This window comes from Pongo pygmaeus, chromosome 1 (assembly GCF_028885625.2).
Source record: "Pongo pygmaeus isolate AG05252 chromosome 1, NHGRI_mPonPyg2-v2.0_pri, whole genome shotgun sequence".
In the NCBI taxonomy this organism is placed as follows: Eukaryota; Metazoa; Chordata; class Mammalia; order Primates; family Hominidae; genus Pongo; species Pongo pygmaeus.
In genome coordinates, this window is record NC_072373.2 from 186,496,413 (window position 1) to 186,523,644 (window position 27,232).

General features: G+C 56.9%; 3 protein-coding genes and 1 long non-coding RNA gene across 28 annotated transcripts in view; 1 reads left to right on the top strand and 3 right to left on the bottom strand.

Moving 5' to 3' along the window:
* SLC6A9 (solute carrier family 6 member 9) overlaps positions 1-9,596 on the top strand; it is a 35,053-nt gene extending 25,457 nt beyond the window's left edge. For 7 of the 8 annotated variants that reach the window (XM_054490939.2, XM_054490954.2, XM_063656749.1 and 4 more), the window contains 9 exons: positions 3,107-3,239; positions 3,447-3,581; positions 3,677-3,780; positions 4,466-4,703; positions 4,795-4,929; positions 5,037-5,136; positions 5,225-5,325; positions 8,057-8,227; positions 8,343-9,596. In XM_054490939.2, the coding sequence (XP_054346914.1) occupies positions 3,107-3,239; positions 3,447-3,581; positions 3,677-3,780; positions 4,466-4,703; positions 4,795-4,929; positions 5,037-5,136; positions 5,225-5,325; positions 8,057-8,227; positions 8,343-8,537 (1,312 nt within the window). In that variant the 3' untranslated portion in view covers positions 8,538-9,596. Of the gene's footprint in view, positions 1-3,106; positions 3,240-3,446; positions 3,582-3,676; positions 3,781-4,465; positions 4,704-4,794; positions 4,930-5,036; positions 5,137-5,224; positions 5,326-7,227; positions 8,228-8,342 lie in introns of those variants that run through there. The other variant, XM_063656761.1, reaches the window with a different exon arrangement.
* Positions 9,554-14,515, bottom strand: CCDC24 (coiled-coil domain containing 24). Of its 14 annotated transcripts, none has more exons than XM_054491054.2 (8): positions 14,076-14,515; positions 13,692-13,759; positions 13,440-13,556; positions 12,126-12,200; positions 10,922-10,976; positions 10,414-10,483; positions 10,228-10,306; positions 9,554-10,146 (listed from the first exon to the last, which is right to left on the bottom strand). In XM_054491054.2, exons 1-8 carry the CDS (start codon positions 14,199-14,201, stop codon positions 9,924-9,926), a joined length of 813 nt encoding a protein of 270 aa, XP_054347029.1. In that variant the 5' UTR covers positions 14,202-14,515; the 3' UTR covers positions 9,554-9,923. The 14 variants fall into 14 exon arrangements, with proteins under 14 accessions (XP_054347029.1, XP_054347004.1, XP_054346998.1 ...); XM_054491029.2 differs by having other exon boundaries at positions 13,692-13,926; positions 14,334-14,512; XM_054491023.2 differs by having other exon boundaries at positions 13,692-13,867; positions 14,076-14,509.
* A 397-nt stretch (positions 14,516-14,912) lies between these two features.
* Positions 14,913-26,727, bottom strand: B4GALT2 (beta-1,4-galactosyltransferase 2). Of its 5 annotated transcripts, none has more exons than XM_054491085.2 (7): positions 26,594-26,727; positions 24,639-24,997; positions 24,187-24,422; positions 21,057-21,247; positions 20,712-20,834; positions 20,492-20,596; positions 14,913-15,783 (listed from the first exon to the last, which is right to left on the bottom strand). In XM_054491085.2, exons 2-7 carry the CDS (start codon positions 24,943-24,945, stop codon positions 15,633-15,635), a joined length of 1,113 nt encoding a protein of 370 aa, XP_054347060.1. In that variant the 5' UTR covers positions 24,946-24,997; positions 26,594-26,727; the 3' UTR covers positions 14,913-15,632. The 5 variants fall into 5 exon arrangements, with proteins under 5 accessions (XP_054347060.1, XP_054347076.1, XP_054347081.1 ...); XM_054491101.2 differs by having other exon boundaries at positions 24,639-24,992; positions 26,594-26,720; XM_054491106.2 differs by having other exon boundaries at positions 26,489-26,623.
* On the bottom strand, positions 18,524-20,485 carry LOC134738744 (uncharacterized). Its single transcript, XR_010124730.1, has 2 exons — positions 19,987-20,485; positions 18,524-18,677 (listed from the first exon to the last, which is right to left on the bottom strand). It is a non-coding gene; the product is annotated as an uncharacterized LOC134738744 (long non-coding RNA).
* Positions 26,728-27,232: the final 505 nt, after the last annotated feature.

Sequence of the window (27,232 nt, forward strand, 5' to 3'; positions counted from 1 at the left end):
GTGCAACCCCACCCCCAGATGCTCCAGTGGTGGTTGTCCCAGGGGCTAACTGCCAGAGATTCCCAGCCCTGGGCCCACCCAGGGCAAAGCTCTAGAGATTTTATCCAGTAAAATCAGAGGGGAAGAGCCTTCAAAGAAATCTGGCTGGTGGAGCCGCTGCACTCTACTCCCCAGCGCGGGCTGGAGCCAGGCCTGCCTAACTGGCCACTGTCCCATGCAGGATACCTTCCCGGCAGCACGGCTCCCTGCTGCCCTCTCCTGGAGATCCAGGGAAATGGCCCTGAAGAGAGCAACCCAGGCTGGCTTCAGCAAGGGAGGAAAGGAAGCACCCTTATTGTTGAGCACCTACTACATGCCAGGCATATTATCTAAGTAGATATTAGTATCCATATTTTCAGATTCAGAGGCTGCCATTCAGAGGTTAAGGAGCTAGGCAGCAGTCGCTGTGTCAGAATCTGTGTGTGTTGCGCCCGTCTGGTGCTGCTGTTGCTGGGTGTGCCGGGGTGAATTAGATGGGGGTGGCTGTGCAGGTGTTTAGTCCACACTCTCCAACGACCCTTTGAACAGCTGCACGATCTCACTGGAGTGCCACAAAAACCCTGTTAGGTAGCTTGTGTAGGGATTTTAGAAATCACCATTTTACGAATGAGGGAAGCTAATCAAAAGTAAGATGAAGAGACTCTAAAGCGAGAGAAGCTCAAAGGGCAGATTTCTGAGCCCATGTCTGCCTCTTGCCCACTCACCCTTCTCACTCAGGGTCCTCCCCTCCCTCGCCACCCTCTTCACAATCTTGCCTTCCAGTCCCCTGTGCTGGTCTGATACCTGCTACTGGGTCCTAAACTCATGACCAGGCCTTCTCACTTCTGCAGTCCCTGTGGGGCCCAGCTCCTGTCCCCCAGGGTCTTCATGGCAGCTCTGGAGTCACACAGACTCCTCTAAAATCCTGGCTCTGCCGCTTATTAGCTGTGGCCTTGGGAGGTCGTTCAGAGTCATTTGTCCATGAAATCGGGCGGTCGTGATACCTACCTGGTTTTAAAGACAAAATGAGATAATGCAGCCTAAATCACTAAGACTGCTGATAGGAGCTCAGGCAGCACAACCACAGCCCCTGTGGGACCTGTTCCTGAGGGTCCTGTTCTCGAGGCACTCACCACCTGGCTGGGGAAATAAGATTTGTCATGTGGAGACATTTTTAAAGCAATGCAGAGTAATTCTGGAGATGTCATGTGTCAAGAGGTCATTTGTAAATATGTTGGGTTCCAAATGTCCTTAGGCTGTTTGATCTCAAAAGCATGTGGTCCAAAACCAAAACAAAACAAAAAACAGAATATGGTACCATAAAAATAAAGCTAGAATTCATCATTTGGTTTCCAGGCTAGCCTTTTAAACTCTTCAGTCCCTAACACTGTAATGCTGTATTCTTGCAGTCAAAAATAATATAGGCCAGGTGCAGTGGCTCACGCCTGTAATCCCAGCACTTTGGGAGGCCGAAGCAGGAGTATCGCTTGAGCCCAGGCATTCGAGACCAGCCTGGGCAATATGGCGATACCACATCTCTACAAAAAACACAAAAATTAGCTGGGCATGGTGGTGCACACATGTAGTCTCATCTACTTGGGAGGCTGAGGTGAGAGAATCGATTGAGACTGGGAGGTCGAGGCTGCAGTGAGCCATGATTGTGCCATTGCACTCCAGCCTAGGCTATAGAGCAAGACCCTGTCTCAATAATAATAATATAAAACACTACCTGTTTAGCATGTATGTTTAGACAAAGTATTAAAAAATCCTTCAGGCCGGGTGTGGTGGCTCACGCCTGTAATCCCAGCACTTTGGGAGGCCGAGGCAGGTGGGTCACCTGAGGTTAGGAGTTTGAGACCAGCCTGGCCAACAGGGTGAAACCCCCGTCTCTCCTAAAAATACAAAAATTAGCCCAGCGTATTGGTGCAAACCTGTAATCCCAGCTACTCGGGAGGCTGAGGCAGGAGAATCGCTTGAACCTGGGAGACGGAGGTTGCAGTGAGCCCAGATCGCATGAATGCACTCCAGCCTGGGTGACAGAGCATGACTGTGTCAAAAAAAAAAAAAAAAAAAAAATCCTTCAAACAAGAAATGGTTTCTTTACTTTGAATGCTGGTGCTGGAGGTAGAGCAGTTGTTTTCTGCCCTCTTCCCTGAGAGCTGGGGAGATGCCCCTGCAGGCCTGTATGCCCAGCACCTAGCACAGGCCCGGGCACGTAAATGTCTGATTGATCAAAAGATCACAGCTGGTATGGCATAGGGTGCCAGATGGAGCCACCCAGAGGGGAGAAATTTGGGTCCAATCTTTTTTTTTTTTTTTTTTTTTTGAGATGGACTTTTGCTTTGTTGCCCAGGCTAGAGTGCAGTGGCACAATCTCCACTCACTGCAACCTCCACCTCCTGGGTTCAAGCAGTTCTCCTGCCTCAGCCTCCTGAGTAGCTGGGGTTACAGGCACCCGCCATCATGCCCGGCTAATTTTTGTAGAGACAGGGTTTCACCATGTTGGCCAGGCTGGTCTTGAACTCCTGACCTCAGGTGATCCGCCCACCACGGCCTCCCAAAGTGCTGGGATTACAGGTGTGAGCCACCACACCCGGCCAGGGTCCAATCTTTACTAAGCATTCCACTGCTTCCCTTAATTTATCAGAGATAGAGCTAATTGGTGCACGTGAAATGCTCACAGATGGCTTCCTCGAGGAGGTGACACCTGACAGGATGAGGAAAAGGCATTCCTGAAGGGAGAAATGTGCAAACAAGGATCTGGGCTGAGCCCAACTGGGGACAAGGAGATCTCCTCGTGCAGGGACTAGGAAGACCACCCAAGCCTGGGGTGTGGCCTCCAGGAGCCCTTGAAGGGCCTGGGAAAGGCTGCAGAGCAGTGGACTGTGTCGGGCTCCCCAGGGGCTGCAGCAGGTGGAGGGGACTGGGCCAGCCAGGGCTGGGCCCCTGAAGTAGCTCCCATGTCACACAAGGTGGCTGCTGGGACCTCATGACAAAGGAGGGTACAGGCCAGGTGGGCCCTGGGCCTTGGGAATTTGTTGCTGGGCAGCGGCGGCTGGCCCTCAGTGACAGAGTCTCCCCTTCCCAGGCTGTACGTGCTGAAGCTGTCAGACGACATCGGGAACTTTGGGGAGGTGCGGCTGCCCCTCCTTGGCTGCCTCGGTGTCTCCTGGGTGGTCGTCTTCCTCTGCCTCATCCGAGGGGTCAAGTCTTCAGGGAAAGCAAGTATCCCTCCCCCGGCAGGGTCTGTGCCCACCCAGAAAGACCCTGCCCCCTACCTGGGTTATGTGTGTATTGCAGGGAGGGGATGCTGAAGGGACTCCGGAGCAGGAGAGGGACCGGGGGGCTGGTAGTGATTAGGGAGCCAGGGTGGTGGTGCCCAGGGGAGGGGAGAGCCCAGAAGAGTCCATGGAGCTCTCTTGTGCCAGGTGGTGTACTTCACGGCCACGTTCCCCTATGTGGTGCTGACCATTCTCTTTGTCCGTGGAGTGACCCTGGAGGGAGCCTTCAACGGCATCATGTACTACCTAACCCCGCAGTGGGACAAGATCCTGGAGGCCAAGGTGGGAAGTGAGGGAAACCGGAAGGGGGTTGGGGAGGCGCCAGGGAGGTGCCTGCCTCTGCCCACAGCTCCTCACCTGCCAGTCCCTCCCTGCAGGTGTGGGGTGATGCTGCCTCCCAGATCTTCTACTCACTGGGCTGCGCATGGGGAGGCCTCATCACCATGGCTTCCTACAACAAGTTCCACAATAACTGTTACCGGTGAGTGCTCCCTGCCGGGCTAAGGCTGCCCCCTTCCTGCCTTCTCTGCAGCCTGATCCCAGCTCCAGTGAAGCCGTGGGCCCACCAGGCCTCCTTTTCCCTCATGATCTTGCGGTTCTGGGAATACTGGTTCTGGATAAAGTTGTTGGAGAATGGGGAGAGAGGTTTAGGCAGGAGAGAGAAGAGAGATGGGGACAGTGATGTCCCAGGGGTCTGTGAGGACTCAGGCAGCTCAGGCTCACTTAAAAATGCCCAGAACAGACCAGAAAAGGAGTTGGGGGCCAGGCTTAGTACTTCATGCCGTAATCCCAGCACTTTGAGAGGCCAAGGCGGGAGGATCACTTGAGCCCAGGAATTCAAGACAAGCCTGGGCAACATAGTGAGACCCCATCTTTCTTTATAAAGCATAAAAAAGAAAATTAGCTGGGTGTGGTGGCACACACCTGTAGTCCCAGCTACTTAGGAGGCTGAGGTGGGAGGATTGCTTGAGACCAAGAGGTCAAGGCTACAGTGAACTGTGATAGCGCCATTGCACTCCAGCCTGGACAACAGAGTGAGACCCTGTCTCCCACTCCAAAAAAAAGAGTTGGGGTCGCCTTTGTTCCTAGAACTTTCCGTGTCTCCATGTCTCCTCTTGGCCCAAACTGGGGAGAGGGAAGCTGAACTCTGTTTTCCTCCCCATCAGGGACAGTGTCATCATCAGCATCACCAACTGTGCCACCAGCGTCTATGCTGGCTTCGTCATCTTCTCCATCCTCGGCTTCATGGCCAATCACCTGGGCGTGGATGTGTCCCGCGTGGCAGACCATGGCCCTGGCCTGGCCTTCGTGGCTTACCCCGAGGCCCTCACACTACTTCCCATCTCCCCGCTGTGGTCTCTGCTCTTCTTCTTCATGCTTATCCTGCTGGGGCTGGGCACTCAGGTACGAGGTGCAGGACATGGACCGGAGGCTGGGGGAAGGGAGGGGACAGGAACAAGGGGCAGGTCCCCGATCTGACAGCCACATCCTGCAGTTCTGCCTCCTGGAGACGCTGGTCACAGCCATTGTGGATGAGGTGGGGAATGAGTGGATCCTGCAGAAAAAGACCTATGTGACCTTGGGCGTGGCTGTGGCTGGCTTCCTGCTGGGCATCCCCCTCACCAGCCAGGTAAGAGCTGCGTAAGGGAAGGGCTGGCCCAGAGTTGCCAGGACGTGAGGGAAGGGTCGGGGAGCCCAGGCTGCAGGCGCCTCCCACAGCCGCCCGCTGTTCCCCAGGCAGGCATCTACTGGCTGCTGCTGATGGACAACTATGCGGCCAGCTTCTCCTTGGTGGTCATCTCCTGCATCATGTGTGTGGCCATCATGTACATCTATGGTGAGCACTCAAGCCTCCGGCCTCCCGCGACCCGGCCCTTGGCCCGCCCACTCTGTCCTGCGGGCCTGCTGACCCCCCGTCTCTCCAGGGCACCGGAACTACTTCCAGGACATCCAGATGATGCTGGGATTCCCACCGCCCCTCTTCTTTCAGATCTGCTGGCGCTTCGTCTCTCCCGCCATCATCTTTGTGAGTCTCCTGGCCGGCCCCTCCCTTCCCCTGCTGCTCCTTGGCCATGTGTCCATCTCTTGGGACCCAGCGGAGGGACAGTGGGAGCTCCTGCACCTGGCCGGAGCTCCATACCCATGGCTCTGGCCTTTGGGAGGCTGAGGGAGGTTGGAGGGAGTCAGAGAGGCGTGTGGCGACTCAGAGCTGCCCAGGCCCTGGCCTCAGGTTAGGAGGGGAGTGCCACAGCCTGTATTTGACTGCAGACATTGCTCAGACATTCCTGCCTGGCACCCCCGGGGACTCAGGAGTCAATATCGATAGCGTGTCACCCTCTGCCTGCTGGCCTCATCTCCCCTCCCTCTAGGGAGGGTGTTCCGGGGCCTTGGCTATGTGGTGGGAACCAGTGTTCCAGCAGCAGCCCAAGGCTGGTAGACCAGGCTGTGGAGTCAGATGTCAGCTCTGCATGGGGGCAACTTTGCAAGCCTTCCAGGCAGTGAGGTGGGTGGCTTGGGAAGGGGAGTTCCAGGTTTTATGAATATTCAACAGCTGAGAAATTCCCATCAGGGAGCTGAATTGGTGGAAGGAATCCACCATGGCAAGGAAGCAGGCACTTTCCACACACCATTCCCATGTAACCCGTGATAGAGCTCTCCAAGGTGTCATTGTTATCCCCACTTTACAGATGAGGAAACTGAGGCACGGGGATGTTAAGTAATTGGCCCATGGTCACACAACTAATAAGAGGCAGAGCCACAATTCAAATCAGGTAGTCCAATTCCAAGCCTGGGCCAGCACCACACTAGAAACACCTCTGCAGGAGGGAGGAACGGTCCAGGGGCCAAAATCATATGACTTGGCTCCTTCCTGTTTGGTGTGGGATTTGGGGAAGGCAGGTATTGACAGTGTAATGGTCACTCCACAGAGGACAGGCAGGGCCACCTCTGAGTGACAGTCAGAGGCCTGGCCCAGTGGCCCAGGCAGTGTTCAGAGCCACACTCTTGTCATGTTTAATGCCTCGGTGGCACAGGGGGCTCAGCACTGGACTTCCCCTGTGGCTCATGTTTCTGAATAAAGGCCCGTGGAGGGCTGAGGCCTCCACCCTGTAGGTTATAGGATGTTCCCGAGCCTGGCACAGGCTCCCCCTCTGGCCACTGGCCCAGCTTTGAAACAGGAGGAACGGAAGTCTCGGTGGTGGGAGGCAGGGGAGGGCAGGCACCACCACCCCAGAGTGCCATGCCTTCTGGGGCTGTGGCCCAACGGGAGCTCAGCCTCTGTGGCTCAGAGGGTCTGCCAGCATTCAGACTAGATTGATGTCCTGGGGAGGGACCAGGGAGCACCTGCCAAGGCCGGGGGCAGGAAGGAGACAAGCACAAGAAGGATCTGTAGGGGCAGCCTTGGCTGGGATCCGGTGTCTCCACAAGATTGAGGCACAGCAGGCGGGCCCCTTCCTGCGCCCAGGAAGCCAGGCTGGAGTTACCTTTAGGGGAGCCTAGAGTCCTCTCCTTGGGGTAACTCCAGCCTGGCTTTCTGGCCTGTTGTGTTTTCTTTGGGGGCTTTCCTTTTTCATATTTCTGAAAAGCTCTTTTTGACAAACTCCACCTTTCTGTCAGCTCAAACGAAGGATTTGTCCACACGTAGGTCAGGATCTGTTCCATTCAGGAAACCTGTTATAAGCTCCCATCGTGTGCAGTGTCTCCGGAGGGTCCCCCAATTTGGATGTGGGGCTTGCATTCTAGAATATGGCCCTGTGCTCCAGGATGCAGCTGGAGGCTCAGGAGGAGGGTACTGGGACCCCCCCCCGCCCTTCCCCCGCCAGGCCCTCTGGGTGGCCTGCCAGCCACTGCCTGTGTTTCTGCCTCCTTTCACTCCTTTTGTTACTGCAGCCACAAGTTTTATTTCCAATCTCACTCATCTCTTTCCAAGGAGGCTCCCTAAAGCACCGCAGCCTGACACTCACCATTTCTAGCCCATGGAGCTTCCCCAGGCTGAATGTCCCTGTCTCCACGGCCGTAGACAGGCAGGGCTTTGCCCTACCCTCTTTCCATCCTCCTCTGCCTCGCTGCACAAATCAGTTCAAATCAACACAAGAGACTGTGGCAGGCACTGTACTGGGCACTGCACCCCCAGAGTTGATGCAATCCCAGGAGCTCCCAGATCTATGGAAACATTAAACCAAGTCACTCTAAGGGAAGCAGGTGGAAAACGCCGTGGGGAGGCCCTGCAGAAGGAAACAGGAAATCTGGGATGGCTTCTTGAAGGAACGGGCACTGGCATAGGGTTTGACAGAGGAAGATGCAGAGGATGATTCCCCAGAATAAATGAAGAGTGGGTGGGAAACACTGTGTGTGACTGAGGGCGGGGTAGTGTGGCCGGCAAGACAATTTGAGGTCACACTGCCAGGTGACAGCCTAAAGGCCCAGGATGTGGCCTTACTTCAGTTGGCCACGGGGAGCCATAGCAAGCAGAACTGACTGATTCCAAAGGCAGCAGCAGCTCGACTGTGCTTGGCCAGTTCAGGACTGTGGCAAAGACAGACTTCTCCCTTCCGCAGAGCCTTCCCACTCACCGCGCTCCGGCCCCCTGGCCCTGCCTGCTTCTTCCACGGCCCAGATGTTGACAGCTGTCCCTGTTCTGCCCCAAATGCCCTTTTCTAGTTTGGGAAACCAGAGAGGAAAGGGTGCTGGTAGAGGGATGGCCTGGGGTCTGGGCTCTGGGCCGGCCTCACGCCCACTCCCACACCTGCCCCGTGCAGTTTATTCTAGTTTTCACTGTGATCCAGTACCAGCCGATCACCTACAACCACTACCAGTACCCAGGCTGGGCCGTGGCCATTGGCTTCCTCATGGCTCTGTCCTCCGTCCTCTGCATCCCCCTCTACGCCATGTTCCGGCTCTGCCGCACAGACGGGGACACCCTCCTCCAGGTGAGGGCAGGGACATGCTGGGTAGCCAGGCGAAATGGGAGGGGCCGGCTGGAAGGGGCTTAAGGGCTCCCTCCTGACGTGCCCTGCCCCTGTGCCCCATGCCTACCTCATGCAGCGTTTGAAAAATGCCACAAAGCCAAGCAGAGACTGGGGCCCTGCCCTCCTGGAGCACCGGACAGGGCGCTACGCCCCCACCATAGCCCCCTCTCCTGAGGACGGCTTCGAGGTCCAGCCACTGCACCCGGACAAGGCCCAGATCCCCATTGTGGGCAGTAACGGCTCCAGCCGCCTCCAGGACTCCCGGATATGAGCACAGCTGCCAGGGGAGTGGCCCCACCCCCACCCCGTGCTCCCACCGCAGAGACTGGTGAGGCAGAGGCCAGGTGTCTCTGCCTGCCCCCTGCCACGCCCTGGCCAGGACGGCTGCTGTCACCTTGGTCACCACTGCTAGTGCAGTCATTCATGCTCGTGTCCCCAGTGTTTACACGTCCTTTGGATGCCAAGATGGCAGCTGGGGGAAGGGGTGGGAGTGGAGGGTTGCTGGGAGGTCCAAAGCACTTTGGAGGGGTCTCCGGCCAGGTCCCCAGCGGCCTGGATGGCTTTACATGGCCTCTGATACCCTTATACCCTGCCCTGAGCTGAGGTTCTGGGTGGGCCTCCAGCCCCATGACTAGTGCTCCTGCCCTCAGAGCAGACCCCAGCCTCTGCCAGGCACATTTGGCTATTCCTCCCTAGGGGCAGGATGAGGGGCTGGGGGGCTGCACAGTGTTACTTGTCAGGCTGTGCTGCCCAGCCCTGTTTATCTGTGTAATTATTTTTGTAAACATTGTATTCTCCGTGGTCGCCACCTCCTCGCCCCCAGCCTCGGGTCCAGTCTGTCTTCCAGGCCTGCTTGCACCTCACTGGGCTGCTCCGGGGTCTCTGCCCCTCATTCCAGCCCTGGCTGTCAGGCCCAGCCAGCAGAGGCCTGTGACCCAGCAGCCTGCCCAAAGCATTTGTTTCTGGGGGATGGGGTGGGGGCTGCTCCACAGGAGGTCTGAGCCCAGCACCCCGGGGAAGGGGACCCTGCACGACACCCCCTTGCCCTCCCTCCATCAGGCTAAAGGCCCAGTCTTCCCGAATGTGCTGCCCTCGTTCATGTGCCAAATGGCCCCAGCCCACATGCCCCTCCCCTCTCTGGAGCGGGAGCCCCTTCTGAAGTGTCTGCATCCCCGAAGTGTTCATTTGTCCGTCCTCTGTGCAGTGACAGCCCCGGCCAAGCCACCTCTAATCCTCTGTAGCAATAACGGTGCGCCGCCCATCCCTGCCCATCGTGCACCACTAGGATTTTAAAGTCCATAGATTTTAATGAAATTTCTATTCCTGTCTCTGAGCGGCTGCTGTGCTTTGTCTGGGTCCCCCAGGGGACAAGAGTTAGGCTGGAATGAGACCTCTGTCTGCCAGGCCCTTTGTGGAGGCCTGGGAGGAGAAAGGCCAAAGGCTTTGATGATTGGGACCGATGCCCAGCCACTCAGCTCCAGACACCAGGGATCTGGCAAGGGGGTGGGGCAAGGGCCAGACAGACCAACAGCCTTGGGGTCCTGGCGAGAGCTCATCCAAGACCAGATCTGAAGCTGGCTGGGCCAAAGCAGCTGAGGCGGCAGCGGCAGACAGGTGTGCCCTGGCAGAAGCCAGAGCCTACTCGGTGACCAGCCCTTCAGGCTGGGGCCTGGGGTGCTGCACTGGACATAGGTGTGGAAGCTGGCCCTGCCCTGGGGCTGCACTGAAGCTGCCGTCCCCAGCGGTGGGTAGCGGACTGGCCTCGAGGTCGAAGGCAGGGCTCCAGAGGAGGTGCAGGCAGGCAGCACTGGAGAGGTGCAACCCCGCAGAGGGGAAGCGGGGGTCTGAGGCCCTGTGTGGAGGACCCCAAGGGCCGCTGCCTGGACAAGAAAGAGTAACTGTGAGGGGTGGTGGTCTGATCCTTCAGTCCACCCTGCCCTGTGTCTACTGTTGTGGTTTACCTGTGGTTGGGAGAGACACAAGAAGGCCCCATAGATGCCTGCAGCTCCTGCTCCATGACCTTCTTCTGTTCCTTTAGCTCTGAAGGAGAGATTGGGCTGAGACAGTGCCCAGCTCTTCTAGCGTGTGTACAAGTGTGGGGTGGGAGCAGGAGGCTGGGTGTTCTGGGCCCTGCTCCGTGTCCTCACCTGCCAGGGTGGGCTCCAGGGCTGCCTCAGAGGGGTAGCAAGGCCTCATATACTCCTCTTCCAGGCAGCGCTGCAGGGAGAGCTGCGTCAGTGCCCAGACTCATGGCAGGGGTGGGGCAAGGCAGGATACAGAGGCCAAGATCCCCAGGGCAGGCCTGTGCAGCCCCTTCAGCCCATCCACCGTGAGGGCAGCCACGTTCCCCAGGGAATACCAGCCTTGCGGAAGAGCTGAGTTTGGCAAGATAGTGGTGGCGCCTGTACCCAGACTTAGGTAAAGGAAGGAGGCAAAAGACCTAAAACGGTTGGCCCTGGCCTTAAGGGCTCAACTAGAATCCTGGGCCTCCAGGATTTTGCAGGTGCACGCAAGCATGCACCCCTGAGAAATGGATGCAGGACTCACACAGCCTGTACATGCACCTATGTATGCACACAGGTACATGGGTCTCACCCAGGTGAGCGTCTACGCTCAGCAGTGAGGCTTGGGGGAGGGCCCAGGGCTGCGGCTCACCTGCAGGATGGGGATCTCCCTCTCCAAGGTGTGACACTCCTTCTCCAGAAGGCCCCTGGGACATGAGGGAGCAGCAGCCAGAACCCGAGACACAGGACCAGGGCTCAGCTGAGTCCACCACATGGCCCCAACCTCCAGCCTCAGCAGGAGCCCCACCCAACCTGTCATTCCTCAGCCCACACTGCCCTCTGCTGCTTGGGGGCTGCCCCAGCATAGACTTCTGGCCCCTGCAAGGCTCTTTCTGGGCAGGAAGTGTCTTCCCCTCGCCTGCCTCACCCTGGCAGGCATCCTTCTCTCTCCCACACTTCTGCACTGTGATTCTTCTTGCCTTCATCTTCCCCCACATCACAGCCCTTCCTCTGCTTGAAATCCTCTGTGGCTACCCCTGTGTCAAGATATTTATATTTATTTTTGAAACAGGGTCGGCCAGGCGCGATGGCTCATGCCTGTAATCCCAGCACTTTGGGAGGCTGAGATGGGCGGATCATGAGGTCAGGAGATCGAGACCATCCTGGCTAACATGGTGAAACCCCGTCTCTACTAAAAATACAAAAAAATTAGCCAGGCATGGTGGTGGGCATCTGTAGTCCTAGCTACTCAGGAGGCTGAGGCAGGAGAATGGTGTGAACCCGGGAGGCAGAGCTTGCAGTGAGCCAAGATCGCGCCACTGCACTCCAGCCTGGGCGACAGAGCAAGACTCCATCTCAGAAAAAAAAAAAAAAAAAAGAAAGAAAGAAAGAAAGAAACAGGGTCTTGCTCTGCCATCCATCATGACTCACTGTAGCCTTACCTTCCAGGACTCAATCAATCCCCTCTCACCTCAGCCTCCCAAGTAACTGGTACAGGCGTGCACCACCACGCCCAGCTAATTTTTGTATTTGTTTTGGTAGAGATGGGGTTTTGCCATGTTGGCCAAGCTGGTTTCAAATTCCTGGGCCCAAATGATCCTCTTGCCTCGGCCTCCCAAATTGCTGGGATTATAGGCATGCACCATCATGCTCGGCCATGGCATCTGTACTTGGCTGCTTCCTGAAAGCAACCTCACTAGCTCTATAGCAGCCAGCTCTTTCCACCTCTCAGCCTTACGCACATGGGTCTCCCCACCAAGTATATTACCCACCTCCTGTCTCACAATCCCAGCACCTCAAGATCCATCCCTGTCTCCACCCCTGCCTACACACACACAGGTGCCCCTGGGCCTCACCTCAGGTGTCTGGCCACCTGGTCAATGTTGGACACGTTCAGTTGGTCCTTGATGATGCTGAGATCTCTGTGACCGCTGCTGGCAATGAAGTCACCATCACTCTCCCCATGTTGCTCACCCCAGGCCTTCAGGACCCAAATATCACTTCTAGACAACTGTTTCTTTTCTCACAAAGGCAATATAATATAGTGCAAAGAGTAAGTGTTTGGGAGCCTAGGTTTGCAAATGAGCTCTGCCACCCTTCATTGTGTGTGACTTCAGGCAAATCACTTATCGCTTCTGAGCTTTAGTTTCTTTTCCTTTTTTTTTTTTCTTTTTTTGAGACAAGATTGTGCTCTGTTGCCCAGGCTGGAGTACAGTAGCACCATCTTGGCTCACTGCAGCCTTGACATCCCGGGCTCAAGTGCTCTTCCCACATCAGCCTCCTGAGTAGTTGGGACTACAGGTGTGCGCCACCACACCTGTTCAATTTTTTGCACAGATGGGGTCTCACTATGTTGCCCAGGCTTCTTCTTCTTCTTTTTTTTTTTTTTAGAGACAGGGTCTTTGTCACCCAAGTTGGAGTGCACAGGTGCAATCATAGCTCACTGCAGCCCCGAATTCCTGAGCTCAAGCAATTATCCCACCTCAGCCTCCTAAGTAGCTGGGAATACAGGCGTGTGCCACCTCACCTAATTTTTTTTTCACTTTTTGTAAAGATGGGGTCTCCCTGTGTTGCCCAGGCTGATCTCAAACTCCTGGCCTCAAGCCATCCTCCCGAAGTGCTGGGATTACAGGCATGAACCACTATGCCCGGCCTTTAATTTCTTTTTGAGCAAAATGGAGATTTTGCCCACCTCCTCAGGCTGTGTGAGGATTAGAATAAGAAGTTGCTGCCATCCACTTACGAATATTTTATCTCATTCAGTCCCAGCTGTAAATACCATTTGTGGCCATCCTCTTCAGCTCTCCCTGCCTCCCTAGCCCAGCCCTCACTCCTGTTCTCTAGGCCGGAGGAACAACCACCTGCTGGACATGGCTTCCTTTTTTCCCTCTTCCTACAAAGCTCTTCTCTTTCATCTCCCTGAAAACTGTTCCTCATACTACAACACGCAGATCAAACCACTTTCTCCAGGAAGCTTTGCCTGTCCCCAGGCTAGGCAGGTGTTTCCTCTGGGTTTCGGTAGCCCTCATGGGCTGATCTCTATCACAAGTGGCGGTGGAAGTGCCCAGCCCGTGACTGGAATCTCCTGCATGGAGCCAGGTGCAACCCACCAGTGGGCTAGGGCCCTCTGCCAAGCAGGGACAGATCCCTCTCTCCTACCATCACCTTACCTGGGCCCACCACCTCTCATCTGGAATATCTCCTGTTCTGGCAAATCACACCTGGGCTCCTCCAAGGCAAAGTGCAGGACCCTGGGGCTATACTGGACCCAAGCTTGGGCCTGGTCCCTGCAGAAGGTGCACAGGAAGGAAGCTGAGAGGCTCCTTTCTGGAAACCACAGAAAAGGCAACCCTGGCTCCTTGTTAGGGGCAGGGCTAGCCCACCTGGTATCTAGGGAAAGGGCCCAGGCCTGAGGCTCCCACCTGCCCTCACAGATGGCTTTGTGGCGGAGACCCTGGAGCAACTGCCGGAGTTCCTGGCGCAAGAGGTCCTTTAGGAGAGGCGGTGGTGCCAGAAGAGAAGAGGGGTCAGAGATGGGGCGGAAGCTGGGGGCTTGAGAGGATCGAGCCTCTTGGAGCAGTGCCCGTAACATCGCCACCTGCAAGGAGAGCTGGGATACCTTGCGACTGGGGAGGGGAGTGACCGGAATGGTGGGGGCTGGGGGAGTGAGGGAGAGGGCGGAGTCAAAGGGGAGACCAGGATAGGATCTCGGGAGTTACCCGGCAGGGCCAGGGACCCGCAGGAGATGGGAAATCATCCGAGTCGTGGGGCAGGGCAGGGGCGTGGCCCACCTTCCCTCTCCCCACCTCCGCCCGCAGCTCCAGGCTCAGGTCCACCGGCGCCTCCCCCAGAATCCTCTTCACTTCGGGTCGCTCCCGGAGCGGAACGTGCTCCTCCACCAGCTCCCACAGCGAGGGGGAGTGCCGGAGCATGACTCACCGACGCCGCCGTCCCTGGCTCGGACCTACGGGCCGCAGGTCAGAGTGCGGGAGGTACCGCGGACCCGCCGGCAACGCTCACCAGACCCCGCCCCTCTACGGGCCCCGCCCTCTCCCAAGCCCCACCCATGCTCTGCCGCTGGTCCCCTCGGCTGGGATTGCCCGGTCCGGAACTGCCAGTCCTTGGCGCTATCTTCTGCCCGGCTTTTGGCCGACTCGGATGCCGGGGGCCCAGAAACCAGGCAGTGGGAACCAGGGCCCTAGCCCCACCTCTTCCGCGTGGCCATCACCCGGGAAACCACGCCGCGACTCTAGGGCCCCGCCCCCTCCCGTGTTTGGTCCGGCAGGCGGCGCGTGCCGGCTGGGAGTTCAGACTCACCTTGGTGCTTCACCGAGCCCTGACCCCAAGCACTCTGGGCTCGGCCCTGGGCACCTTTAGGCCTCAGGAAACGTGTTAAGACCTGATAAATCTGGGTCCACGGGTTTATTACTTCGTCGCCTCCACTGGCCCGGAAGCAGTGCAAGGACAAACTTCCCCTTAAGGCCAGTGAAAGCCTAGGGAGTGGCAGCCCTCGGAGAACCAGGATGGCCCGGGTCAGGTTTACTTGTTGGGCCAGGTACCCCAAGTGCCCTTCCACCACAACACACTCAGGGTAACCACGTTCAGGGACCCGACCCCCACCCCCAAACAGACAAGGGAGCTGCTCCATTCACGTTTTTTACTAAAGCACCCACACAAGTTTCTGTGCAATGTACAAACACAAGCCGGTCCTGGGGCTCCTGCCTCCTCTCTCAGACAGGGAGGCGGGAACCAGACTTACTGATCCAAGCCCCACCTGCCTCCCATGCAAAGGCCAACCCCAAGATCCCAGGCAGCGACACAGCATCCCCTCTGGTCCCCTCCTGGGGCTGCTCTTCAGCAGGGGGCGCACCAAAGCTTGCCCCCTACAATGTTGAATGAAAAAGGTTTCCCCTCCCCTGGGAGCAAGGGGGTTCCCAAGAGCTGAGAATTCCCCCTGGAAGAGACACTGCCCCCTAGACATACCTCCCACCCTTCCAGGCCCTAGGGGACTCAAGGGGGGGAAACTGAGGCACAGAGAGGTGGAGTGACCTAGCCCAGGCCACTCTGCGAGGCAGTGCAGGGGCTGGCCTGACCCTGACAGTGACTGGGGCTGGGCTAGGGGGAGGGGGTCGGGAAGGAGGGGTGACTCCAAAGAGGGCCACACTTTAAGAGCGTGCCCAGGCAGGAGGCCCCCCAAAGTGGGTTCTGAAACTTCCAGGTGTAGCTAGGGGGCCTAGTGAAGACCCTCGGAAAACAGAGCCCAGTCTCAGTCCTGGAGGTCCTCCACAGAACAGCTGCCAGCCAGGCTGTGGTCAGTCCTCTGGCAGGCAATCTTCGGCACCGAGAGCCTCTGTCCATTAGTGTCAGCCCCGAGGGGGCCACGATGGGGGCCGCCCAATGTCCACTGTGATATTGGTGAAGAGTGGTTGCCGAGACACCTCCAAGACCTGGTACCGCACTGATCCAATGCCGTCCCGCTTCATGGTCAGCTTCGTGTTTTGAATCTTGGTAAACCTAGATAGGATGGAAATGGTCCGCATCAGGGCTAACAACTGTAAACTAAAAATAAAATCCTACACCCCCCAACCAATTAAATGGACCCCCTTTTGGCCAAGGGGACCCCAGGGAACCTTAAAAACAGGGTTTCCAGCTATGATGGGAAGGGACGTCAAACATGCCTCGTTATGCCCACAGCCTTTTGCAGTTTAGACACAACAAATGACCAGCATTAACGTCAAAGCAGAGATCAAAGACTGACAGAATGCATTGTTTGTGTCAATAAGATACCTAATTATAAATAGGATCTAAGGCCATGCCAGGCAAGGGTTAAGTCATGCACCTCTGCACTTAAAGAAGAGACTATGCTCTAACTGCCGCGAGGATTTTCTTTTTCTGTAGCAGCTAAACAAGTACAGGACTTGAGATAACCAATATTAAAACAATTTGTATAATGTGGTAATATAAATAATAGAAAAAAAATTTGCAGCTCACCCACTGCCAGATGCTGACCCCTACGCCCCGTTTCACAAGCCATAATTATAGCTTTGGTGGGACAAGAGACTGATCTCAGTAACTTTCTCCTGATAAGACCATCGGCCATGGACTGGTTCTAGCCAGTTTACAGAGGCTGCACACTTGAGTGCTATTGTCTTTTTGACATATAGGGCCTAACTGCGATACAGTTAAATATTAAGTCTCCACCCCAAGGTGAACACGGATGGTATATAACATGCATGTTTGTTCAATATGCATATGTCAGGAGCCCCTCCGTAAACATTCGTAGCTCCTCCGGTAACCTGTTGACCAATCCATTCAACTAAAATTCCCATCTCACTCCTCCCTCCCTCGAAGTGCCTGTTAAGGCTTTGGCTGGAAGCTTTGCTTCCTAGCCAGTGGGATGGCCAGCCTGCAGGTTGTAACCCTTTATAAAAGAGAAATAAAGTGTCTTTTTCGAATTTATTGATCTAGTGATTTTTTTTTTTTTTTTTTTTTTTGAGACGCAGTACAATGGCGCCACTTCGGCTCACTGCAACCTCCGCTTCCCAGGTTCAAGCGATTCTCCTGCCTCAGCCTTCCGAGTAGCTGGGATTACAGATGCCTGCCACTGCGCCAGCTGATTTTTGTATTTTTAGTAGAGGTGGGGTTTCACCATGTTGGTCAGGCTGGTCTCGAACTCCTAACCTCAGGTGATCTGCCCGCCTTGACCACCCAAAGTGCTGGGATTATAGGCGTGAGCCACCTCATCCAGCTGATCTAGTGATTTTTAAGTTAACACCACCAAACCCAATATGGGATCTCTGGGGCCTAGGCTTAAGCCATCCTGGCTCCTTCCAGCGTTGACTTGGCAGGAGCCCTTCTGCTCTTGCATTGGCCCTCAAAACAGAGATGTCAACTGCTTCAGTCAGAAAACAGATGTCTGACACCCTCACAAATCTCTCAGCTCAGACCTTTTTTTTTTTTTTTTTGGAGACAGAGTCTTGCTCTGTTGCCTAGGCTGGAATACAGTGGCACAATCTCGGCTCACTGAAACCTCTGCCTCCTGGGTTCAAGCGATTCTCCTGCCTTAGCCTCCTGAGTAGCTGAGACTACAGGTGCACACCACTATGTCCGGCTTTTTGTTTTGGTTTTTTGAGACGCTCTTTTTTTTGAGAGTTTTGCTCTGTTGCCCAGGATGGAGTACAGTGGTGTAATCTCAGCTCACTGCAACCTCTGCCTCCTGGGTTCAAGAGGTTGCCTCCCAACCTCCTGCCTCAGCCTCCCGAGTAGGTGGGATTACAGGCGCCCACCACCACGCCCAGCTAATTTTTTTGGTATTTTTAGTAGAGATGGGGTTCACCATTTTGGCCAGGCTGGTCTCGAACTACTGACCTCAGGTGATCTGCCCACATTGGCCTCCCAAAGTGCAGGGATTACAGGCATGAGCCACCGTACCCAGTCTTTTTTTTTTTTTTTTTTTTTTTGTATTTTTAGTAGAGAAAAGGTTTCACTACGTTGGCCAGGCTGGTCTCGAGCTGCTGACCTCAAGCGATCTGCCTGCCGCCTCAGCCTCCCAAAGTGCTGGGATTACAGGCATGAGCCACGATGTGAGGTCAGCTCAGACCTTTCTAAGCCTGAGACCAAGCATCCCACAGGCACCTCAAGCGCAATCAGATGCATCATTTTTACTCCCCACGCCTGTGCCATTTTCTCTGTTCCTCGTTCTTCAGTGACTCTCTTGCCAGCTATTTATTGAGCACCACCATGTGCCAGGCTGTGCTCTAAGCACCAAGGCTACCGCCATGGCCATGACAGGTGCGGTCCTTCCTCTCAGGGCAAGTTGGCTTCTCTAGGGGAGGCAGATAACAGAGAAAACATCGGAGTGCTAAGAGAGACAAGAGGGCATATGTGACACTGAGCTGAGGGCAGGGGCAAAGCACTCCAGGCAGAGGTCAGAGCACATGGTGACCCTAAATTGGGAATAAGATTTTGCACAGCTGAGTGGCTAAACCTGAATGGGGCACATGGAAAAGCACAATATTAGCTTGGAGGTTCAAGTACACCGTCCAAGGGCAGGGCCCTAAGTCAGAGCGAGCAGCTCATATTTTCATTCTCACAGAATGAAATGTGTAAAGGCTCTGAGAAATGTTTAACCCAGTGTGGGGGGCGAGCCATAAACAGGGAAACCAGTTGGAGGCCACTGCAGTAGTCCAGGCAGGATCCCAGAGGTTGCACTAGGGTAAAGGTAGTAAAGGGGGAAAGCAAATGGACTCAAATATGTTTTAGGGGAGGCAGTGATTTTACTTGCTGATGGGTTTGGATATGTAGGGTGAGGAAAAGAAGAATCCAGAACTCCCGGATTTTAGGCAACAGCAACTAGGTAGAGAGAGTTCACAGAGTTTGTGAACTCTGTGAATTTGGTATCAGGCTGGCTGGGAAAAGGGCCTAAAGGGTGTGTGAAATGTAAACAAGAGCTTCCTGGGCTTCCTGACGCTGCTGTGTGACTTGTGCTAAACTTTCTGGGGGTGGGAGACCCAGAGTAGTCATACCCAATCCATGAATCCAACATTCACAGAGTTCTTTAAGCCGGAAACTTCTTGCTATCTTGCCACGTCTACAGCCAAGCCAGACATGTGTAATTGATGGTGGCACTCAGGCAGGCTACTCCTGAAACAGGACCAAGGCTCCTGGCGTGTACTGTGGAGCTCCACTCCTCCCCAGATGCCCTGAAGCCCCTCTCCTCTTGGTCTCTTACCTGTTTCCTGCTGACCATAGTTTTCATCAGAACCGCTTTTTCATCAGCTCCCTGTGCCTCCCCAGTGCCTCATGCTTCTCCCAGGCACCAACACCACACCAGGGCTACAAACCACCTCCCCGACTCCTACCCCCTGTGTTCAGAGTAGAAAAACCCTCCTGCTCAAGCTGGGGACACAGCACCTCCATCCCCAGGCCCTGTCCCACCATGTTCCCTCGGACTCCATCGATTCCTTCAGGCCGGGCTGACTTTCTCTCCTGCTCCACCCAGCGGCTATGCCAGGCTTTCGCCTTCCTGAAGCTCAAACAGTGTGCCTTCCAGACACAAACCCCACCCCTCCTCTCCCTTCTTCAGGTTCTTCCATGACTCCCCAGTCCTCTGGGACAAAAGTTAACCTCCCGTCTGGTATTCAAGACCCCTGACATGTACATGGTGAAAGGGCAACAGAAGAAAAACCCCTAACATCCAGACCTGACTTTCCCCCCGCCCCACTGTCACTATCAGCCTTCAGAGATCTTAAAACCAAATAGTTTCAGACTCTCAGTATGTATCATACATGTTCACATTCCAGACTCTTCCAGATATGATTCCCCTTATCCAGGCTGGCTTCCTCTATTAGCCTGGGGAATGTAACACTGTGCCCAAGGTAGGTATGAGGCAAATATTTGTTAAATGAGTAACTATTTCAAACTCCAGGTTACCATCACCTCCTCCAGGAAGCCTTCCATCACCAGTCCCTCTTCTACCAAGAGAACATCTTGCCTTGATCACCTTGTGCTGTAACTGCCTGTTTCCATGACTATCTCCCTGCCTAGAATGAACTTCATAAGGGAAAGCACAGATTGGGTATGACTACTCTGGGTCTCCCACCCCCAGATAGTTTAGCACAAGTCAGAGCAGTGTCAGGAAGCCCAGGAAGCCCTTGTTTACATTTCACACACCCTTTAGGCCCTTCTCCCAGCCAGCCTGATACCAAATGTGGCTACCTCCTAAGAGATACACCCACCTCCTTCAATTTCAGAGGGGTGGGCACTGTCTTTCCACACCCTCTTCCCATACTGCTCAGGTCCCCTTTGTCGGGTCCACAGGAGCTGTGCCCAGCACCCACTAGCTCTTGTCCTATCTGCCCCGGCAGGGGTCCCACAGGTGCACAAGTGAGGTCTTCAAGGGCACCAATGGGAATGCAATCTACTCAATGACTATTTAGGCCCTGACATTAAATTCTGGTCACCTCTAGGAATCAGGCCAGAGGTAAGAGATATTGGGCTGAGGCTGGGCTGGGGGTTGGGGGATAACGATCAGGGGTGCCAACAGTCCTGAGGGGCCTTGGATCACATCAAGGAATCAGTGGCACTGGGAGTCACCTTTTTGGAGTCAAGGATGCTTGGAGGTCCCCCACTGGGGGGTCAGGGATTGGGCCACTTGGGGTCAAGAGTTGGGGATATTGGGAAGTTGCCTCTGGGGAGTAAGGGGTGAGGGTGCTGGGGTCACCTCTGAGGGTTGGGTTCGTTATGCTTGTCACGGTCGTGCTTGATCATGCGGTAGCGGCCGATTCGGATGTCTGGGCGTGAGATCTTCATCCCAGTCAGGGAGATCCTGAGGATGGGGACGGACAGACTGGAACAGGCCCCAGGAAGGGCAAAGAACCCCACCCAGTCTGCACCTCACCCCCCCACCCATCCAGCCTATTCCCCACCGCGTGCTTACTCACCGGTTGAAGATGTCATCATCCTCGCCACCCCAGCCCCAGTACTCATTGGGGAAGCCATTGATTCTCAGAAACTGAGCCTTACTCAGGCCTGACACACCTCCAAAGTAGCCAGCATAGGGCAGCCTGTGGCATGGGAAGGCAGGTGTCAGTAAGGGTCCCAAGGGGACTCCAGGGGAAGAACCAGAGACCAGGTTGGGGGGAATGTCCAGTGGGGTCCAGGGAGGATCCAGCCTCGCCAGTGGGGTCTGGGCCGCGGCCAGGAGCAAGTGGGGCCCCGGGGCTGGAAGTGGGCCTGTGTCTGGTGGGGGCAGGAGGGCTGGGTCTAGCTGAGAAGAGAGCCCTCACCGGAAGCCAAACTTGTCCATGGCAATGGCAAAGTGGCGGGGTTGGTCGCCGCAGCGGTATAGGTTGCGGTCATCCATGGGGACCAGGTCCACATCGCTGAAGATGAAGCAGTCATAGGCGGCATCCTCCTTCAGCGCCTCTAGGAAGCCCACGTTGAGCAGCTTGGCCCGGTTGAAGGTGTCCTCACCATGCTGGGTAGGGGGAGGAGCAGGTCAGCTCTGGGCCTGTGACCAACAAGCACCTGCCCTTTTGTCACTCTCCAGAGCAGACTCTGGGGATCTACCAGCCCCCTCGCTGCATGGCTCCTCCAGGCTCTCAGGATCTAGTCCAGCTTCTCGACCGGGATCTGGCCTACAAAGGCCTTTCATATGTGGCTCCAGCCTCCTCTCTGGCCACTGCCCTCAGATCCCGAGGCCCAGCCACACAACATCCCTCAGCAGCCCCGGAATATGCCAGACTCTTCCTTGCCTCCAGGCCTTGGGGTTAGCAGTACCTGTGCTTGTCACACTCAGGGCTGGAGCAGCTCCCCTGACCAAACTTCCCCACCCCAGTACACTTATTCCTTCCTTCCCATGGGCTTCCTTTATGCCAATACCCGTTGACAACGTCAGGTGGAGTTCTCATCTCATTCACTCATTCAAACACGCCCTGTGGCGCTCTCTCCTTTGTGCTAGTGGGGATTCTGGAGATGGCCAGCCCTGGTCCCCTCCCTGCTGTGTATAGAGTCATGCAGTGAGACAAACAACGAATGCCCCAAATGACCAGTGTCTAAGATGCAGGAGCCTCAGGCTCCCTGGAGCTGCATCCGGCTGCCTGGGCAGCCTCTGAGACCAGGACAGGTCTGGGCTAGATTCACTTGTCTCTCCAACAAAATGACAAGCAGAGGGTCTATAGGCAGTCACAGCCCAGCGAGCCTGGGGTCCCCTGAGAATTGGGGCTGCAGGGGTCCTGGCCATGCAGGCCTAAGCACCAAACTCTGGACTAGGACCAGCGGGGAGCATTCAGTGGGAGGCGCTGACCCCTGAGCCCCTGCCCCAACCTGCAGTCTTCAGGCTAGAACCAGAAAGGATCCTGGAGACGGGATCGGTGAGTGGCCTTTCTGGAATGAGCGGAGAGAAAGGCCCTCTTCTCCACCAGCAAAGCCACTGCCGGAAGAGGTGGGAGCTGCTCCCCTCGGGAACCCTGACCTGCCCAGCCCTGCCAGCTCTCTTCCCTCCCTCTCCTGCACCTCCTCTTCCCCCAGCCCTTGGAGAGACCGTCGCTTTCCTCCCAGCTCATCAGCACTCCTTCTGACCTCTCACCAGCCAGGAGCCCTGTGTCTCTCCCACATGGCTCATAAACATGCTCAATCCTCTCCCATCTGAAAAAACAAACCTCCCTCCAGCCACCACCCTACCTTTTGCCTTCCCTTGTCAGTAGGGATTTTTTTTAAAGAGTTGTCTCTAATTGGTTATTTCCATTTCGTCAAATCCGATTCCTTCTTCAACCCACTGCAATCTGCTTCCGCCCCCACCATGCCCCTGAAATGGCTCTCGCTGGGCCCACCTTGTTGCTAAATCCACTGGACGAGTCTTGGTCCACATCCCTCCTCACACCCCCACAGTGCCCATGCAGCTGCCATGTCTCCTTCCTGACACTGACTGCCGGGTTTCCGGGATCCCACACTCCCCTGGGTCTCCTCCGGACCTTCTGGCCAAGCCTCTCGGCCTCTGTAGCGGCCTCTTTCTCCCTCCATCCCTGAAGTGCTGGCTTCCTCCTCTCATGCTCCTTGCTCCCTGGCAGGTCAGATGTTGTTGGTTTTAGGGACCAGACCATCTTCATCCTGGTGCTCCCAGATCCCTCTCTCCACTGCAGACCTCCCTTCTGGGTCCAGACTCATTTGTCTAACTGCCTGCTAAACGTGTACTTCCCACAGGCACTCAAACTCATCACACGCAAGAAAGGATTCAGAGTCACACTCCCCCAGAGCTGGCCCAGCTCCTGTGTCCCCATCTCACTCACAGACACAGCCATCCCCAGAGCCAACAGCCAAGGCGGAAACCCTTGCGCTGTCCTGACGTCGCTCTTTTCTCACTCTCCACTACTTGCGTAACATCCCCGCTTCTTCCTCGCGATTCCCGCCCCACACATCCGCAGGGTCACCGCCTCTTTCCTGGGCATCGTCCTCTCTTCCAAACGGGCCACCCTGTCTCTAATCCCCCCTCTCCATCCATGCTCCATATGCAACCAGAGTGACCTTTCTACAAAGCAAACACGCAAGTCCCTCTCCCCTTACAACCTTACATAGTGCCCTGCCACCTTTGTGCTGGACTTACTGCCAGCATGCCTCCCAAGACATTTCTCAGTTTGACTTCCAACCCCTCCAGCCTCATCTTTGCTATCCAGCCCTCATGCTGGACACCACACCTCAGCCAATAGTTCGTGAACACGAGGCCAGCTATCTTGCTGGCCCTGCATCCTCCAGGTCCCTCTGCCTAGAATGCTGGCTTCTCCAGACCCTGATGCCTGCTCATCCCTCAAGACCCATCTCAGCAACTGCTTCCCATCCCCAGGGCTGGACTGGGGCCCTCTGTGCTCCCATGGCCCCCTGCTCCACCTCCACTTGTGTCCCATCATACGGGAGGGACCCATGTCCAAGTCTAGGAGGTCTCTGTGGTCGGGGGGTGGGGGGACCTGCATCAGAGGTCCCTTCTGGGACCTAGTGGCCAGCCCTAGCCAGGTCCACCAAAGGCCTTAAGATGCTGAGCTGAGTGCCCTGGCCTCAGTTGTGGCTGGCACCTACCCCAAAGGGTTCTGCAGGCTTCATCCTTCTTTCAGGGTCTAACTCCCTCTCCTCAGGGCCCTCAACATCTCCTCCTACAGTATACCCAAGGCCTGCACCACCATGGGGTGAGGCCTGCCAAGGGTAGAGAGTGGGGCTCAACCCCTTCTGAGACCATGCACACACCTGCCAGTGTGCATGCCAACATTCACATGCACACACTGTGTGCACACATTCCTATGCACACTGACAAACACCGACTACCCACGCCCAGGTCCATCCACATATCCACACGGGCAGACAAGGACCCACAAACGCCCCCAACCCACATATATACACCAACAGGCACATGGACCCCCGCATGGGCACCTGGTTGATGACATAGACGCCGTAGCGCAGCCGCTGCCGCCTCAAGATGGGGTGTAGATAGTGGAGCCAGTAGCGCAGGTGGTGTTCCCGGTGTCTAAAAGGGATGATGACCGCCACTGTCTGGGCTGGGGTGCAGTCGGGCGGTGTGTATCGGCCGCCCATGAGCACGCCGGGGTTCTCCCTCTGTACCCGCTCCAGGGGCATGGGTGAGGTGAACTCGATCAGCAGTCTGCCCACTGCAGACAGGACAGTGTCAGGAATCAGGGCATTGGCCAGAATCCACAGATACCAACCCCCACCCTCAGCCTGGGGGTGGGCTAGGGAACCCCAAGAATAGCCCTCTTACAACAGACCTGGACCCTTGGCAACCCCCCTGGGTCCAGATGCCGTTTCTCTAGTCAAACCAATAAAACTCTGTTTCCCCACAGGTAGGCCCTACCCTCCAGGCTCACCAAGACCAGGTGGCGAGTCAGGACAGGGTGGCAGCATGGGAGCCGTGGGACCGGGCCGGGCACTGGGGACCTCAGGGAGCCCAGAGCTAGAGGCGGTGGCGTTGGGCCGGGAGCAGTTGCTGCTGCTGCTGCTGGCAGCTGGGTGGAGGGCATGGGCAGGGCCTCGGGCACTGAAGCGGCTGAAGAAGGCCAGGTGCTGGGCGTAGACGTCAAAGTAGAGGATGACAGCCACGAGGAAGTGCAGCAGGCAGAGAAGGAGCACAGCCTTGCAGACGCGCTCCAGCGTCCCCCCCAGCAGTCTGCTCATCCCGCAGGCGGCCACTGGCCTGCCCAGTGGGCCCGGGCATCCGGCTGCTGGCCTGAGCAGGGTGGGAGGGAAACAGATCCAGCAGGTCAGGGCAGGACAGGCAAGGCTGCCCACCTACCTCCCACTCAGCTGCTCACACTCATGGGCCACACCTCACACTGACCTGCTCATATCCTTTCACACTCACAGACTCACGGACTTACCTCCAAACAGACACCCAGGCACAGTTCCCAGCAACTCAGTACTCATATCCTCAAGCACACCCCACTACTAAGCCACATACACTTACCTTCCTCCATCTCACTGACACACACACTCAGACACTCACCCTTGTTGCACAACTCTACACACACACGCATTCCCAGGAACACAGACACGTGAACTCTGACCACACTGGTTTGTACCTAAGCATGGAGACATGTTTATCTATAGACCCCCATGTGCCCCTGTGCCCCTGAGAATAGACCCCTCACATGGCAGCATCCTTAACCCAGAACTCATGGCTTGGGGAAGAGGGAAGAGACGGAATACTGTGCACCTACCATGCAGGAGCACTTTATACTCATGACTTCATTTAGTCCTTCCAGGAACCACGGTGGGAAGTGGTTTGGTCATTCAGATCCCAGCGGCAAGCAGGCCAGGCCAACTGGGACCAGGCTGGGAGGTTGCCCTCAGCATCCGGGGAGCCCAAATACAGACTGGATGTTTACAGAATCCCTTCCCACTGGAGCAAAACGTCAAAATACGGGGCAGGGCAGGGGACACCCCTAAGACCTCAAAGCCAGCCCCTTGGGACTGGGACCAAGACTCTGGGTCCTGCCCAGCACAGCTGGTTCTGATTCCCGGAACGGGATGCTTGGGCCTGGAGACGGGCACAGCACTGGGCATGGCAGGAAGGGGGTCTTGCCTGGGCGATGGCTCCAGCTGTGGAGCTGGAGCTTCAAGAGAGCGGCAGCCACTTCTGGCAGTGCTTCAGGGAGCAGGGCGAGTCTCACAGGCACACAGAATCACAGGGACACCCTGGTCCCAGCTGGTCACCCACACTCAGACACACAGAGAACTACAGTCACAGACACACTCGGGTGACAGTAACACACGAAGTCCCACACTCACAAACAAAGCCACTGCTCCTGGGCTTCCACAGCCATACATCCAGGCTCCCAGGCAGCTCACACCCAGACCCACGTGCAGACATTCCCACCCTCCCTCGGGCGCAGGGGTTCTGGGTCAGGCTGGCGGCCAGGCTGAGGGGTGCGTTTGGGCGGGGCTGGCAGGCTGAACACGTGGCACCCGCGGACGGGCAGGCCGCACAGACCGGGTGGGTGTGGAGCCTGGGGGCAGGAGGAGTGGGTGGAGGGCAGCGGACGAGGCAAAGGCCAAGGGGAAACGTGTATGGAACGCCTCCCCGCGCCACGAGGCCGGGGCGAGCGAGGACAATGAGGGAGGCCGGCTGGACGCGGGCGGAGGAGCCCAGGAGGGGCGCCGGGGTGGGAGCGGGGTGGGGGCAGCCAGGCCGGGGTCTGGCCGCCGGCGCCTCTCTCACCGGCTCCTGGGTTGGGATCTCGGGGCCGCGCTCGGGGTGCCCCTCGCGGGGCTGGGTCTGGAATCTCGGGGCCCTGGGTGGGGGCCGCGCGCGCCCTCCTCTCACCCGGCGCTCGGGGCTCAGCAGGGGACGCCGCTCCGGCTTGGGCAGGGCTCCCGGCTCCGGCGGCTGCAGACGGTTCCGTCCCCCATGGCCCGGCCCCGCCGCCTCCCGCCGCCCGGTCAGGGGCCACCGCGGCCCCCGGGTCGCCTCCCGCCGCCGCCGCCGCCGCCGCCGCGGGCCATGGAGCCGAGCCGCCCCGGGGGGCAGGGCGGGGCCGGGCGGCCGGGCAGACCCACGGACCGGCGGACCCACGGACCACAGCGCCGCCGCCTCCCTCCCGCGCTACGGCGCCTCGGAGGGGCAGGCCCGGCCCGCGCGCCCGCGCGCGCGCCCCCGCGGCCCCCGCCTCCAGCACGCCCGCACCCGCCGCGCGCCGCTGCGAGCCCGCCCTGCCGGCGGCCGAACCGGGGCACCCAGGAGGCACGGACCTGGGAGCGGGGGAGGAAATGGGTCAGGCTCGTCCAAAGGGTGGGCTTAGAGGTCGGACCGGCGAGCGGGTGCAGACTGTGGAGTCCTTTAGCGGGGAGTGGGGATTGGATTGGAGCGCGAACTCCCCAGGAAGGGGACCTGGAGGTTGGGCAGACTCAGGCTGCGGGGCTAGAGATTTGTCAACTCTTTCATTGGACCAAGATTCAAGGTCGG

What these genes read in the sequence shown, in the direction of transcription:
- B4GALT2 (XM_063656778.1), bottom strand. Translation starts at nt 26,093, where the DNA reads ATGGCTGTGGAAGCCCAGGAGCAGTGGCTTTGTTT. An exon ending in TGACTCGCCACCTGGTCTTG is followed by an intron (nt 24,423 to 24,638) that starts GTGAGCCTGGAG and finishes TCCTGTCTGCAG; the next exon opens with TGGGCAGACTGCTGATCGAG. An exon ending in AACGAACCCAACCCTCAGAG is followed by an intron (nt 15,784 to 20,491) that starts GTGACCCCAGCA and finishes CATCCTATCTAG; the next exon opens with GTTTACCAAGATTCAAAACA.
- CCDC24 (XM_054490993.2), bottom strand. Translation starts at nt 14,201, where the DNA reads ATGCTCCGGCACTCCCCCTCGCTGTGGGAGCTGGTGGAGGAGCACGTT. An exon ending in CAGGTGGCCAGACACCTGAG is followed by an intron (nt 10,977 to 12,125) that starts GTGAGGCCCAGG and finishes CTCATGTCCCAG; the next exon opens with GGGCCTTCTGGAGAAGGAGT. An exon ending in GGGAGATCCCCATCCTGCAG is followed by an intron (nt 10,484 to 10,921) that starts GTGAGCCGCAGC and finishes CTCTCCCTGCAG; the next exon opens with CGCTGCCTGGAAGAGGAGTA.